A 15,291-nucleotide genomic window follows, 5' to 3' on the forward strand; every position below is an offset into this window, starting at 1 on the left:
TATACATATATAGATATATATATATCTATATATATATATCTATATCTATATATATATATATAGATATATATATATCATAATAATCTGACAATACATATAAAATTGGCCATACTATATTTACATTACCACAGTGAGATGACTTTAGTCTCATGAACAACATTAATTGTTATTTACTAACTAATCTTAAATGACTGTTCAGCACAGACATGAAGCCCAACAATCATGTTTACAGTCCGGTGGTCTCAGCCTCAGATACTCAACTAATCAAAGTGATGTCATGACAAAAATGAATGACCAACAAAACATTTTTCTCCTTCATTTCTGTCACACAAAGCTGTATGTAACGTGTCTCGCGGTTAGTATCATGGTTGCTAGGCAACCTGAACAGCGCGACGAAGCGTATACCGTCCCATTTCACGAGCCTCTCACTTCCGCACTTCTCGTACTTATAGTACGCACCGTACGTAGTACGCGTAGTGCGCGTACTTCAAGCATGCAGACCCTGAATTGGGACACAGCCACTGATCAGAGATCAAATGGTCACATGACCAAAGAGAAGCATTTAGACTGCAGTGATTGGTTACTGTTCCCACACATCAATAACCCACAGCGCCCTCCAGTAGTGGAAACACAGATAATACATGTGGAGAAACATGAAGGAGACTCACAGCAGAGGCAGACGCTCCGTCTCAGACAGCCGTCACCTCCACAGCTCCACAGGTCTGCTCCCCGACCTCCTACATGACACAAAGCACACATCAGCACAGGAGGAGCTCCTCATCAACTTCAGAGAAAACAACAAATGAATTCAAAACTCCTAATACTGAAAACTGTGGAGTCATTGTAAATATGCATTTACACTGTAAAGAGACCAGAACGTTATCTGAAAGTGGCGCATCTTGGTCCACAAATAGTAACTAGTAAGCAGAACTTTGTTAGCATGTGTCTGTGAAGGTTCTTAGTCATCCAGGTCATCGTAGTCTAAGGAGCTTGGAAAGAAAAGTGTCTGGACTTCTTTAAGTTGCTTGAAGACGTTTCACCTCTCATCCCAGAAGCTTCTTCAGTTCTTTTTTTTTTTTTTTTTGGCCTGTCCCGTTTGGCTCTTTTGCATCAGAATTGTTGTCTAAAGGCAAAGAAAGATGCCCAACGGATTTACTTTACCAAACTGACCATCCCAGCCTTGCCGTAATGGTCCATTTGATTCACCTTTTATTGTTTATTTTATTTTCACTTACTGAATACGGGACAGACTTGACTGGGGGAAAGAAGGAGAGAAAGAAAGAGGGAAAGAGAAACAGCTGAGAAGAGGGACGGGGGAGAAGGGCAAAAAACAACAGAATGGGCAGAAAAGAAATGCATCTATGGATCACCTGGATCACCTGCTGAGAAAGAAAAAAGAAAGCAAGCAGAAGAGAACAAGAGTAATAGAATAAACAACATCACAATGATATATGGGAATATGACAGTAAATACTAAATGTTAAACATTATTGTGCAGCACATAAGATCAACAGAACACAGTGTGCTTTGAGGTAGGAGCCAAAAAGGGTGTAGTTTGTGGGTGTGGTCACCCGTGTGTACACCTGTGAGCATGGACGTGCTTGTTTTTTGTTTTTTTAAAAGGTTCCTTCATGTAATGATCTGCTAGAGGGTGTGGGGGGGCCACAGCCCCGTCCTCCAGGGCATGAAGCAGGTGTGGAGCTTCTTCAGTTCTAAGGGTCAAATGGTGGGGAGTCCCAGGTTTAAGCTCTGTGGGAGTTTCCCCCCAAAGAGGGACAAAGGACCCCCTGATGACCCTCTACCTAATCACAAGCCAAGGTCTGAAAACAGGTGTGGCGTTAAGGTGTCTGGGAAGGATCTCAAAACTGGATTATAGATGGCAGAGAGTTGGTGTGGTAAACCCCGCCTCTGTTCAAAGATGGTCGCTCACAGTGGACATAGATGGCTTCTTTCACTCCTCTTTCCAAACATCTGTCCTCTCTGTCCAAAATGTGAACATTGGCATCCTCAAAGAGTGACCTTTGACCTTTAGATGGAGATGAACTGCTGAGTCTTGTCCTGTGGAGGTGGCTCTTCTATGTTGTGCGCTTGTGAAGTGGCTGTTTGGTCTCTCCGATGTAGAGGTCTGGGCATTCCTCGCTGCACTGTACAGCAAACACCACATTGTTAAGTTTGTGTTTTGGAGTTTTGCTTTTGTTATTTGAGTGACTGAATCAGGAACTCTGCCTGCTTTTGTTCTCACACTGGGTTTAATGAAAGAAGATTTCTGTTTGTCCATTAAAGTTCTTTGTTGTGATCTTTTAAGGATCCTGTGATGATCCAGAGCCTGGCTTGTCTCAAGGAGTCTCTCAGTGACCTGAGCATCAGCTACAGCTCTGCTGGCCTCTGTGTTCACTCTGCAGGAGACGTGGAGACCCGAGCTCACCTTCTGCAGCACTTGCAGTGAGGGAAGGTGAATCATCCTTTAGCAGGACATCATTCAGGCTTTATTAGCATCACTGTGACTGTTATTGTTAGGTTTAATGTATGTGTTGTAGGTCGCCATTTAAAAAGCTAGAATGCTTCTGTTTGCTAGCTTCTAGTTCATGTTCTTATACATGTAATACATTTATTACCAACATTAGAGTTTATCCGCTGGTCATTCGACATGACGAATGACTTCTAAAGTCTTAATCCAGCTCGGACGATCTGATTTCCTCGTGTCAGCATTGTTCCCACATCATCATAATTAATGTTGTTCCAGGTTCAACATTGCAAGTGACCAATCACCTTCTTGTGACGTCATTCCTTTGCGACTTCGAAATACCCGCCTTCGATTATTTCGAAATACAAGTGAAGAAGTGTGTGCTGAATCTATGAATCAAACTATCACCTGGAAACATAATTAACTGGTCCATAGCTGTGAAACTGGACATGAGTTCTTGATTCTATGGAGATTAACAGTAATCCAGAAATTTACAAATTTGTCCTGGTACATCGCGTAAATGTTGTCCCAGGGACATTGTGTAAATGTTGTCCCTGGGACATCGTGTAATTGTTGTCCCTGGGACATCGTGTAATTGTTGTCCCTGGGACATCGTGTAAATGTTGTCCCTGGGACATCGTGTAGATGTTGTCCCTGGGACATCGTGTAGATGTTGTCCCTGGGACATCGTGTAATTGTTGTCCCTGGGACATCGTGTAAATGTTGTCCCTGGGACATCGTGTAGATGTTGTCCCTGGGACATCGTGTAGATGTTGTCCCTGGGACATCGTGTAATTGTTGTCCCTGGGACATCGTGTAAATGTTGTCCCTGGGACATCGTGTAGATGTTGTCCCTGGGACATCGTGTAGATGTTGTCCCTGGGACATCGTGTAATTGTTGTCCCTGGGACATCGTGTAAATGTTGTCCCTGGGACATCGTGTAAATGTTGTCCCTGGGACATCGTGTAGATGTTGTCCCTGGGACATCGTGTAGATGTTGTCCCTGGGACATCGTGTAATTGTTGTCCCTGGGACATCGTGTAATTGTTGTCCCTGGGACATCGTGTAAATGTTGTCCCTGGGACATCGTGTAGATGTTGTCCCTGGGACATCGTGTAATTGTTGTCCCTGGGACATCGTGTAATTGTTGTCCCTGGGACATCGTGTAAATGTTGTCCCTGGGACATCGTGTAGATGTTGTCCCTGGGACATCGTGTAGATGTTGTCCCTGGGACATCGTGTAATTGTTGTCCCTGGGACATCGTGTAAATGTTGTCCCTGGGACATCGTGTAAATGTTGTCCCTGGGACATCGTGTAAATGTTGTCCCTGGGACATCGTGTAGATGTTGTCCCTGGGACATCGTGTGATAGCTTGTAAATAATGGAATGAAAATTATTGATTGTTATTAACTTGTGAAAAAGAAGTGTAACAAATCCACATGTTATGTTCTTACACCCTTACAGAAACTGTGACTCCTTCACAATGTCAGGTAAATGTCAACTCATGTTGAATAATCAACCAATCAAGCCTTTTATTATCACATGCAATGTTACACGTACAACTGCAATGAAAATTTCACCCCCTTCTGACCATACATATATTGCTTAAACATCACATTGGGAAGACAGGTCGGAAACAGTTAGGAAGGTCAGAAAACAATTTAATTAATAGATGAGGGGAGAGGAGGAGAAAAAAGAACTACAACCAGACAAAGCTCCTAGAAGACTGAAATGGATGATGGTTGCAGCATGCAAAAAGAAAATGATATCTGTTGACTACAGCATATGCTTTCTCACAGATTACCTTGTGGGAGTAGCTGGACCAAACTCTATTGTATTTCAAGTTTGAAATCCCTGTTTGACCAGACTAACATTTCAGATGAGGTACCTCTTGACATAAAAATCCTTTTATGTTGTCATAAACTAATGTTAAATTCTGCTTTAAATACACTTTATTGTACAATTTACTTAATGAATCGTATTCCTTAGTTCTGTTTTTATTTATATGTATTTATTTATTTGTTTTATAAGGTAATAGATGGTCTAATCTATTTGCAGTGTGAGGTATGTTGAAAAGCTTGTTTGATCATAATGACATAGCATGTTTACGTTTTTTGTAATGTATTTGAAAACATAGGTGTATTTATGTTATTTTTATAGAATTTCCCTCACATTTATCCAATACCAAGCCAAATCACTGGAAAAATTTTGGATGGGTCCACAAGAGCACAAAGTGCATACTTTTTGAAGGTATGACTTGGACTGTGGTAACTATGTTCTTATCACAAAGGGTTTATAAGTTGCCACTATAAACAAACAGCATTTTCCAAAATTGAAGCCTTGTCAGAAGAACCTGAAAAACACCTTTCTGAAACCTTTTCTGTGTAAAGACTTGTTCAAAAGCAATGCACACAGATTAAAACATTTCTGTCTTGGCCAACTGATAAAGAACACCAAAAATTGAGTGGTGCGTGTTGAGTCTGTGGTCTTGATTTGTTTTGTGCACACTATAGAAATTAATTAATGTAAACAAAAAATGACACTTTCTATATGTTTGTGTATCTGCAGAATTAATTACAAGTCTCACCTGACAAGCTTTTGCAGTTTTGCAGTGTCATTCTTGACAGAAAAACATACTTGTCACATTATTTTTATTTCCAGAAAAACATCTTTCAGATGTATGAGAAATTGATTGGAGCCTGTCTGGAAAACGGCAGCCACTGGACCTTGTTTGTAAGTTGCACAGATTTTGCACTCTCTCTAGTGCATGATACTTTTCAGTGTCCCTCATTAGGAAAGCTCAAGGCCCAAGCCTACCATATCCATCTTTTTACAAAACAGTTTTGTGATATACCCAAGAGGACCATAGTCTATATGAATTCATTTGGCGAGTCGGAGGTCAGAAAAAGTGCGGTGTTGAAAAACTGGAGGTAATTAATTAACATATTTAACATATTTAATTTAATTGAAATCATTACCGAACGTGGTTATTGATTTCTCTATATGCTTTTTATTTGTAATAACTGCGATCTCTCAGCTCATTTGCTTCAGCAAGAGGCTGCGCTGGAGAGTGGACCTTGTCACATGTGAGCCACCCACATCAACAGGATGGGAACTCATGTGGAGTGCATGTCGTCATGGTACTGAAAACTATAGCTTTAACCTATATAAGTAATGTTTACATTTTTGCCTATTCAGTTTTTAAAGCCTTAGAGGCAGGATGGTAAAATCTCAATTTTTTTTGTAGATTGAACCATTTCAGCAGTAATGCTTTGCTTTGGTTGCTCTGTTTTTTTTTTTTTTTTTCTCGGGGGGGGGGGGGGGTTAAAAACAAACAAACATTTCTTTGTTAATCTAATTCTTTTTGTTCTTTTTTTTTTTTTTTTCTTCTTCGTCAATTATTAGTTTGCCCAATCTCTCATTGACGGTAAAACACACGTGGAGGAGTACAACACTGAAATCACAAAGCTCAGGTCCCGACTTTGCCGCTACTTATTTTCCTCAATAGGTAAAGATAAAATTAGCCGCCTTCTTTTTCTCTAACATTGGAAAATGTAACTTGTACTTAAACAAATTATATTTTGCAGATCGAACTAGGAAGTGCAGTCAGTGCTGGTGTGTGATTGCAGCCAAAGACCGGGTACACTATGACATGTCCTTAGCCATATAGATTGTTTATATAATGGACTTTGTTCATTTGTTTTTTGTTTGTTTATTTCTTCTTCTTCTTTTTTTTTAATTCACAGGTGCAGTGCCAGAAATGTGGTGCATACAAGCACATGCGTTGTTCAAAGTCTGTTTGTGGCATCTGTATCTTCTGTGAGAGTAAGTCACAATATAACTAAACAATGTCCAAAAATGTTTAAAGTGAAAAAAATTTCGTAATTTTGCCTTTGCACACCAGGACTGTGTTATTAAAGTGGACGTTTCAAGATCCAGTTTTTACACAAAACTATTTTAGACATAACTGTGTCGTATTGTGGGGATTTCTCTTCACAATTAAATTGATATAGTGCTGTTTATATCATTCTTCGTTATGTAACAGCACAGTGCAGCACAGCAGAGGGAAAGGAGTTGTGCAGCATAGTGGGTGGCTATACAGGAGGAGCAATAGAAGTAGCCAGTGAAGAATGTCATCAGGGAAAGCATCAGGCAGCGAATGACAAAGGAAAAGTTCCTAAGGGAGAGAACATCTGCAGCAAATCGACAAGTAACAGTGAGATAGGAAGACTGACAGTCAGAGATGAAGGTACACAGACTGAAAGAGATGAAGGTACACAGACTGAAAGAGATGAAGGTACACAGACGGAAAGAGATGAAGGTACACAGACTGAAAGAGATGAAGGTACACAGACTGAAAGAGATGAAGGTACACAGACTGAAGACAAAGAAAAAGAAAGTATACGGCACAAGTCTGAGTACAGATAATGCTGCTGCTGATGATGTTGACAGGATCGATGCAGATGCAGAATTCCAAACTGATTCAGAAGGAACTAGTACAGTTTACAGAGTGCATGGTCGCTTATCTGTACCAAAAAAGAAAACCTACACAATAACAGAAGACGAGATCAAGCGCAGAATCAACGCAGAGAACATGTCAGTTCATGTTTTCAGAGGTTTGATTGGGGTAGGTATACATTTCGTGATTTTGATGTCACCTGAAATAAATCCGGGTTACTCGTATCAATGAAGTGACAATGTGGCTGGAAGTTGTGCATTTGCTGCAACATATACACAATTACACCATGTAAACAAAAGCATTTAACTTTGTGCGCGTGTGTGTGTCTCTCTCTGCTCTTTTGGTGTTTGCACTTTTTCTTTTTTAGGGCCGTAAAGCCAAACTGCCCGCAATGATTCTTGACAGGCCTAAGAAGGCCAAAACTAAAGTAACAGTGTTTAGTGTTCTGAGTGAAGAGGAGGCTGGGGAGCTAGCCCTCGGGTTTGCCGGAAGATTGGCCTGCGATGTCACAACAGACATGGTCTGTAAAGGCATCGACCATTCAAGTGCTGATATGACAAAGTAAGTTAGTAAAACAATATGAAAGTTGTATCTTTTTTGGTATTATTTGTCATTTCCCCGTATTTGGGTTATTGGTGTAACATTATTAATCTTACTTTCTAATAACAGACAGACTCTTCTCAAAATCCAACACAATCTTAAACATGAGCTGACTGATTCCTCAACCTTCAGTTTGCTGACACACACCTTTGGCCCCGCTGCACTGGATTCTGTCATTTCATTCCTGTGTGAAAAACTTGATCTTGTCTCTTAAATAATGAAACCTTTTGTGACTTTTGTTTGTTCTGTAAATCAGAATCTTGAAAATTGTTCATTGTTGTTCTAAGTTTGTGTTAACTATTTGGCAAAAATGATTGGTTCCTAATCCAAACAGCATAATGACTGTTCTAACACATATCTTAAAAATGCTACAAAGAAAGAAAATTATCACATATGTTTCAATATGAATGTAATTGTGTCACACTCGGTTTGTAGTAGCTTTCCTGTTTTATTTTGAGTTTTGGTATGTTTACACTGTTATTTTTATTTCCCGTGTGTTCGTCTTCCCTTATTAGTTTTACTGTATTTAGTTAGTCTGATTTAATAACTTATAATTATTTACTTTCCAGTGTGTATATATGCTCCTCGTTTGGATTATTGTTTGTTTGAGTTCTGCCTGTCTTTTCTATTAAAGATTTGGACTTTTGGACTATTAGTGGACCTCGTAGGTTTTTATTCTGTGCAATTGGTAATTGACTGGGTTTAATTTAGTGGCCTGGAAAACAGGCCGGAGGGGTCTGGTCATTTTAACCCCCTAAGACCCGAAATCTTCCATGGCATGCATTTTTAATTTCTCTTTGATATTTGGGCCGATTGGAACCCGATGAATGTAAAAAGAAAGAATTACCAGGTTTTGTTTTTTTTACCTAATTTTTGTTTCTGAGAAAAATGAGAGCCACATATGAGGACATTCATTTGAAATTTCGATAGAACAGTTGCAGTATAATGTCCTCATAACTGTATATCAGGCGCTTGTTGATCAAGATTTAGTATTTTGGTCTAAATAACCCAAAATGTGATGTCCACATGTGTGGACGCCAGGCTGGAGTAAAGTGTTAGAGCTATTTATACCTATGTAAACTTTTATACACTGGTTTTTACCTGTCTTGTTTCAGAAAGGTTTAAAAGGGTAATGTCCACAGTTTATAATTTTTGAATTCAACATATTTTATTAAAGTAATTGAGCTTGAACACAGAAAAAACTGAATCAAATAATCATAAAATCAAATCACTTGCACTATACTGAAGTCTAATCTACTCTGAGCTAATGCCGGTTTCCAACACTAATGATCGGGTGAAGGAGAGAGATGAGGGTGTGCACGGCCACTGGTGCTCTTATCCCTGTTCTTTGTGATACAATCCAACAGGAAAGCAGTCAAACCCTTGGACATTAGCCAAGTTAACGTTCACAAATATATACACACAGAGGAACTCTGAGCCCCAATGTCAGCATTAGCACAAACATGCCACTTCATACCAAATCTCAGTGTGAGGTCAGGTGTTAGTCTCATTCCATTACTCTGGCTATATTTTCTTACTCATTACTATTAAACTTATACTTAAGACTAACTATTAACAAAATCACACCCCAATAACTCATTTATTACACTTTGTATTTAATCATAAAAAGGCTGGATGTTGAAACCTTTTACTTCTATTTTGTATGAGCCAGGATTCTCAACAGCTGATACTCTGTCCAAAAAGTGACAGGTATCGTTTTATGGAGCAAAAAACTTAAGAGCGCATATTTTATAAATAATACCAACAATTACAAATGCAGACCTTTAATAGTAATAAGTAATCCTTTATTTATAATGCATAGCAATATAAAAATAGTAACATATGAAAATATTACAATGGGCACAGATGAATTTGTATCAAAAACAGCAACCAAGCCAAAGTAATGAATAACACACATAAATAACAACTGCTTGAGAGAGCAAACAATTTCTTTTCATCTGTTCCTTGGCAGAAAGTTAAGACAGCTATTCAGCTTTAGGTTTCAATAAACAGAAGTAATGGATGCAGTCCCTTTGAAATGTCACACAAAAGTCTACTTGTGCATATACTTAGCTTTAACTCTTCTCTTTTTTGTTTTGTATTCCAAAAGGTTTTCATTTTCTCCAGAGGATGTCTCTCTTTCAGTGGTTATCGACTGTTCACATTCATTTTCAGACTGTTGGAATGTCGATGCTGGCCGAACGTTTCTTGCTAGAATGCAATGGCCTAATTTTGCGTGCATTATCTGTCGTCTTTATTTCGTACTGGCATATACTTTTGCCTACTTGTTTTGTTTTTAAGACATTTGTATGCAGTTCATCATTGCAGTAATGCCCTCTGGAATGAATGCCCACTGTTTAACTGTGTCTAAAACAGCATTTAGTTTTCCAACAGCACCTTCTGTGCATTTTTTGTCTGTGCTTTCAACTACAGGAGTGTCATTCAAAGTTGATAGAGGACTTTTCAGAGAGTTTTTCATTTGTTTAAAATGGCTACAAGCCACCTTCAGGCAAGCACATGTGTTATAGTGAGAGAACGTACAACAAGTGCACTGAAGTGTTTCAGCCGATGCAAAAAAACACAGATTTCCAAACAAACTTGGCATTTTTATCACTTTCAAGTCCTCACAGTGTACAAAGTAATGCCTTTCTTTCACTGCAATTCTTGCCAAGGTAGAAATGTCTGTTTCCATGTTTGGATAGATGTCATTGTCAGCCTCTGCTAATTTTGCAAGTAACACTAGATGCTTGCAAAGAAGTCCTCGTAAGCCATATGTACAGTTGCAGTAGGACTCAACAGGGCAGACATCATACACTATGTCTTCTCTTGACTCAGATGGGACTTGATATGCATTAACTCCATGGCTGTTCTTGACTGTAATTTTAAGAGCCCAACCACTTTCCATCAGTCTTGAAGCAGAGTCTGAAACTTGAGACAAGGTGTCAGCAAACCTGTTTTTCATGCGGCCCACATCTTGCAGGCTTTTTATGACTGAGAAGTAGTCGTCGGCCTTCCCTAGGAGCACTTCAATCAGATCATCCAGACGCCTATTCTTGTAGCCAGATAAAAACTGGTATTTCAGGCGGTGGAAAAATCTGAAAAACAGTTATTTGAAATGATTAGTAACTGTAATTGAAGGAATTTAAAGTTTTAATCAAGACTGTATTATTTTTTAAAAAATTGGAATACCTATTGCACACGTCTTTTATAAAGGAATGCTCTGTGCCGGTTTAGCTGATTTAGGCAAATCCACCTACTCTGTTTTTTGTTGTGATAACATAAAAAACGCTGCTAGAATTTAAAGGATTTGCCTAAAACCTGTTCTGGCAATGACATGACGAACCTACTTAGTTTAGCCTCTTGGATTAAAGCATAATATCTTTTTTTCAGCAATACAATTGAATGAGGTCAAAATAATAAATCATACCTTTCAATCACATTGTTTGTTTCAGAACGAGCGTGACTGAAGCGACGGCCGTAGTCACACCACATGTGGCCAATGCCTTCCCAGTGCTTCTGAAAATACTGGCACACCAAAGGGTATTGCTTAAATGTCTGGCAGAACTCTGCTGATGTGGCTTTAAAGTCGTCCTCCTAAGAGAATTGGATGCAACAGAATATATTTCAATCCATTTAACAGACCTATTGAAATCTTTAATATTATGTATTGAAGCCCTTTTCCTTTTATTGAATAACATTAAGAATTTTAAGTTATTAATAATATGTCGTGTTTTTGTATTAAGAAGCAATTATTTCTTCCCTTACAATGGCTAAGAAGGAACACTAAACCTATAAGCATATTTGGTTTCAGCATCTGTCTGTGAAAGAATCCCACTCACAAGTTCTACTGCACAGTGGGTGACACAATGATGTTCTGCACAGCTTAAGTACTTGTTTTGATAAGCAAGATAAGAAGCCAGTTTTAGAAATTGTTTCAAAAATCTATTTTGTATCTCTCTGTAACTTTTTTTAGCAACTGAAAGTTATTATGCTCTTAGTGTAATCAAGAAATCAAAATGTGAAATAGACAAATTACACTTACAGATGTGCAAGCTTTCAGCTTACAAAAGAAAGAAATGATTTCATTTCTCTTTTGGGTGTTAGAAAGCCCGTGGACCCCGGACTCTGATTTTGAAAGCCATCGATTAACAGCCTGTGAATGTAAGAGAAAAAAAGTTAATCTGGAGAGAGAGACAGAGGAGCAGCTGTACAAAAAGCATAAAAGAAAGCTGACGTCCAAAAATAACTTTGTCACTCACTGGACAAGAGGACCTGTGCATTACAGAAATCAACCAGGCAAACATATTTTTAAATGTCAAAAAGAGCTTTGGGAAGCAGCCACCAGAAGATGAGTGCACTGTGGTCTTAAATGGATGGACAAAGTCACTCAACATTTTATCCCTTTATATTCATTAACCTGAGTAGGTGAATATCACAATGAGGCAAATCATAACAACAGGACCCTGTTGTAAAAATGTGTTTCAGGTCCATCTTAGACAACGTGAAAAGAAAACAATGTGGTTTACCTGCAAGACATGGTACCAGCATAGAAGGATAGCTGACTCTGGAAAAACCTTCTGCAAAGCATTTATTTCCGCAAAGTCTTTGTCAACCATAAATGCTCTACAGAAAAAAAGAAAACACTAAATGAGATTAAACAGTATGAAAATGTTTTTGCTATCTCAAAGCACCACTTCAATGCCAAATTAAACATTTCAACTCACAAGTAGATATATAAAATACTGCATACAGCCTATAGGAATAACTTTAACAACTGGAAAGGAAAGTTTTTTGCAGCCCATGCTGCAGCTATAGCATTAGATTCTGGCATGTTATAACTTTTTTGAAAAGGAATTATTTCAAAATTAATAGCTGTCAATGTATTATTTACCTCGGGGAAGTTGGGAAATGCTCACAAACTATTCCAAGAACAGTTTCCAGGGTTTTCTGACTTTCGTTGCTGACAATAGCATAGGCCACAGGGACTCCATGCCCATGATCATCTCTTACAACAAGTGTGAATAAGGGAAATGAATACTGGTTAACGCAGTGCGTGGTGTCAACAAATACTAACTGTTTTGCACAGTTCTCCATGTTTGATTTCATTACAGGTGTCTGCAAAACAATCATTAGTTCTTGGTCAGATGTGTATGGTTGATAGAAGAGAACATGTTCTTGATGTTTTCCATTAAGTAAGGTATGTACACATTGACTGTCTCCACAGTTAAAGTGCTTCTTCCTCATCATGCAGGTTCTAACACTGTCAATGTCACGTGGTGTGACAAAATGCTCTCTGTTGTGAAGATCTCTGTGTCCATGTTCTTTGGCCCATTTATGACATTCGGTTAGTATGATGGCTGGCTTAGTTCCAAGGGAAAGCAGTTCCTCAATCTTCCTCCTCAAATCACTGGAAATATTGTTGAAATGTGCGTCTTTTGGGTCCGAAGGATCATGCCCATCATGCTTATCATATGTACGCTGCACGATGACTGTGTGGTCTTTCCAACATTTGAGTACTTTAAATGAAACATAGGCCTTACAGCCCACTGCTCTGTAGCTGTTTCGACTTTTTTCCCAGCTCTGATGCAGTTGAATTTGTAATAGTCTCTTTTCCTGTCTTTACCTGAGGCAACATTTAAACATTTATAATGTCCATGAAGGGTTAATGAGTTCAATTTTTCTAACACAACACTGAATGGGTCCTCCTGGCATTATGACACATGCACACAAAGTTGTGTGTCTTTTCCAGTTCTTTTTTTTTCGTCATTCAGAACACTTCTTCTAATTATATCGTCCATTTCTGGTGGAAAAATAACGAAGGTTTAATTAGTCAATATTCATTAATTCATTTTAACTTGTTGTGGGGTTTTTTGCAATACAATGTAAATATTAAATATAATATTAAAAAAAATATATATATAAAATAATATAAAACAAACAGGGGCTAAAAGAAGCTAAACTTTCATATGGTATGTCTCTGGCAACTTTAACATGATGTCCCAGGGACAACATCTACACGATGTCCCAGGGCAACTTCTACATGATGTTCCAGGGACAACATTTACGCGATGTCCCAGGGACAACATTTACGCGATGTCCCAGGGACAACATCTACGCGATGTCCCAGGGACAACATTTACACGATGTCCCAGGGACAACATCTACGCGATGTCCCAGGGACAACATTTACACGATGTCCCAGGGACAACATCTACGCGATGTCCCTGGGACAAATTTGTAAATTTCTGGATTACTGTTAATCTCCATAGAATCAAGAACTCATGTCCAGTTTCACAGCTATGGACCAGTTAATTATGTTTCCAGGTGATAGTTTGATTCATAGATTCAGCACACAACCATAAGTCTAGGCCTTTTAGTCCAGATTCTCTTCACTTATGTTTGTAAAATGATCAGGGAAGCTACTGCAATTTTGCCTGACCCAACCCCCGGGCCATGAAACACCCAAAAAGTTGGGGAACGCTGGTCTAGAGAACACTGGTTAGCTAATGCTGTCGTCAAGTAGCCTATCGCTAGCAAACAAACAGCAAGCCAAGTGAGGAACATATGTATAATGCTTACCGTTTATTAAAGGAAAGTATCCTAAATTGACTTCAAATTCGGCGGACAGGCGGCGGTTTTTCGCTTCTTCACTTGTATTTCGAAATACTCGAAGGCGGGTATTTCGAAGTCGCAAAGGAATGACGTCACAAGAAGGTGATTGGTCACTTGCAATGTTGAACCTGGAACAACATTAATTATGATGATGTGGGAACAATGCTGACACGAGGAAATCAGATCGTCCATCCAGCTCCAGCTCAGGATGCTGTAGAGTCCCGTCAGTAACACTTTTGGTCTGCTAGTAAAATGTAGTTCTATTAATCTGCGCTCGATTACTCTTGAACCGGAACCGGATGTGAGTCCCAAAAAACTGAATTTTGGAACAGAAGTTGAATTCTAAAACTGAAACTAAATTGTTGTTAAAATCCTTTTGTAGAGGATAAAATACAGTTTCAAAGAAAATGAATTGATTTTCAACATATAAAATTCAATTTCAATTTAGTGACGATCATTTTCAAACCAATACATACATACAGTCTCAGGTGCTGTCTGATGGGTATGGAGCTGCAGTCAGCAACAGTAATGGCCTTAAGTTGTTGGGTCAAGGATCGTCCAGTGTCTTGATGGAGATCTAACTGGATCCTCCAGCTCAGAGCTGGTGACTTTTTTCTTGGGTTTTCCACTTGGCTTTTTTGTTCCACAACTCTCAGGATCATTTAAGAAATTTCAGATGACCGTCTTACTGCGTCCCACCTCAGCAAAGATGTCGCACTGTGAGAGACCCTTCTTATGCAGTTCAACACCCCGACCACTTTCAAAAAGGGTCTTAATCACAGAACATGTCATATAAACTGAACAGTTGCAGTGTTTCCTGATTTCCAGTTTAGTTTTTAGCTTTAGTTGGAATATTCCTCCTCTGCCAGGCAGCCTCAGGCTGAGATTCACCCTGTCACATGTTTTTTGGGTTTTTTGCACGAATGCATGGTTCCATCTCTCAGACTCATGCAGTCCCAAATCATCACACCCTGCTTCACTGTCAGGATTCTGCATGTGACACTCTCAGACAGGTTCAATTCTATTATGCTATTATGCTGGAACTTTTCTAAGACAAACAAATTTGGACTCCAGTTTGCTCCAGTTATTCATCAGACTTCTTTAGGAACGTTTCAGTCTGCATTTTTGTCCTAAAGAGCAAACAACGTTTTTATT

The 15,291-nt window shown here is 39.0% G+C and overlaps 2 protein-coding genes and 1 long non-coding RNA gene across 5 annotated transcripts; 2 read left to right on the top strand and 1 right to left on the bottom strand.

The window, feature by feature from the left end:
- Positions 1 to 3,763: 3,763 nt before the first annotated feature.
- LOC146672866 (uncharacterized) lies at positions 3,764 to 5,599 on the top strand. The gene is made up of 6 exons (XR_014910404.1): positions 3,764 to 4,349; positions 4,497 to 4,529; positions 4,626 to 4,715; positions 5,127 to 5,198; positions 5,307 to 5,395; positions 5,517 to 5,599. It is a non-coding gene; the product is annotated as an uncharacterized LOC146672866 (long non-coding RNA).
- A 133-nt stretch (positions 5,600 to 5,732) lies between these two features.
- On the top strand, positions 5,733 to 6,893 carry LOC146672867 (uncharacterized). Its single transcript, XM_085402606.1, has 5 exons — positions 5,733 to 5,753; positions 5,871 to 5,973; positions 6,053 to 6,105; positions 6,212 to 6,290; positions 6,511 to 6,893. The coding sequence occupies exons 1-5, from the start codon at positions 5,733 to 5,735 to the stop codon at positions 6,891 to 6,893; spliced, it is 639 nt and encodes a 212-aa protein (XP_085258732.1).
- Positions 6,894 to 9,307: 2,414 nt separating this feature from the next.
- Positions 9,308 to 14,284, bottom strand: LOC146672868 (uncharacterized). Of its 3 annotated transcripts, none has more exons than XM_085401524.1 (5): positions 14,104 to 14,284; positions 12,051 to 12,147; positions 11,567 to 11,677; positions 10,952 to 11,118; positions 9,308 to 10,619 (listed from the first exon to the last, which is right to left on the bottom strand). In XM_085401524.1, exons 2-5 carry the CDS (start codon positions 12,138 to 12,140, stop codon positions 9,821 to 9,823), a joined length of 1,167 nt encoding a protein of 388 aa, XP_085257650.1. In that variant the 5' UTR covers positions 12,141 to 12,147; positions 14,104 to 14,284; the 3' UTR covers positions 9,308 to 9,820. The 3 variants fall into 3 exon arrangements, with proteins under 3 accessions (XP_085257650.1, XP_085257649.1, XP_085257648.1); XM_085401523.1 differs by lacking the exon at positions 14,104 to 14,284 and adding an exon at positions 12,599 to 13,245; XM_085401522.1 differs by lacking the exon at positions 14,104 to 14,284 and adding an exon at positions 12,416 to 13,244.
- Between the last annotated feature and the right edge of the window lie 1,007 nt (positions 14,285 to 15,291).

This window comes from Rhamphochromis longiceps, linkage group LG3 (assembly GCF_057381845.1).
Source record: "Rhamphochromis longiceps isolate RC_006_pf linkage group LG3, R_longiceps_female_GT1.1, whole genome shotgun sequence".
NCBI classification, from domain to species: Eukaryota; Metazoa; Chordata; class Actinopteri; order Cichliformes; family Cichlidae; genus Rhamphochromis; species Rhamphochromis longiceps.

Excerpts from the sequence above, each read along its gene's own strand:
- LOC146672868 (XM_085401522.1), bottom strand. The coding sequence starts at position 12,771 with ATGATGAGGAAGAAGCACTTTAACTGTGGAGACAGTCAATGTGTACAT. Across the intron at positions 11,119-11,566 it reads AGCTGAAAGCTTGCACATCT|GAGGACGACTTTAAAGCCAC; the intron begins GTAAGTGTAATT and ends CAATTCTCTTAG. Across the intron at positions 10,620-10,951 it reads ACAAACAATGTGATTGAAAG|ATTTTTCCACCGCCTGAAAT; the intron begins GTATGATTTATT and ends ACTGTTTTTCAG.
- LOC146672867 (XM_085402606.1), top strand. The coding sequence starts at position 5,733 with ATGCTTTGCTTTGGTTGCTCT. Across the intron at positions 5,974-6,052 it reads CTACTTATTTTCCTCAATAG|ATCGAACTAGGAAGTGCAGT; the intron begins GTAAAGATAAAA and ends TATATTTTGCAG. Across the intron at positions 6,106-6,211 it reads TGATTGCAGCCAAAGACCGG|GTGCAGTGCCAGAAATGTGG; the intron begins GTACACTATGAC and ends TTTAATTCACAG.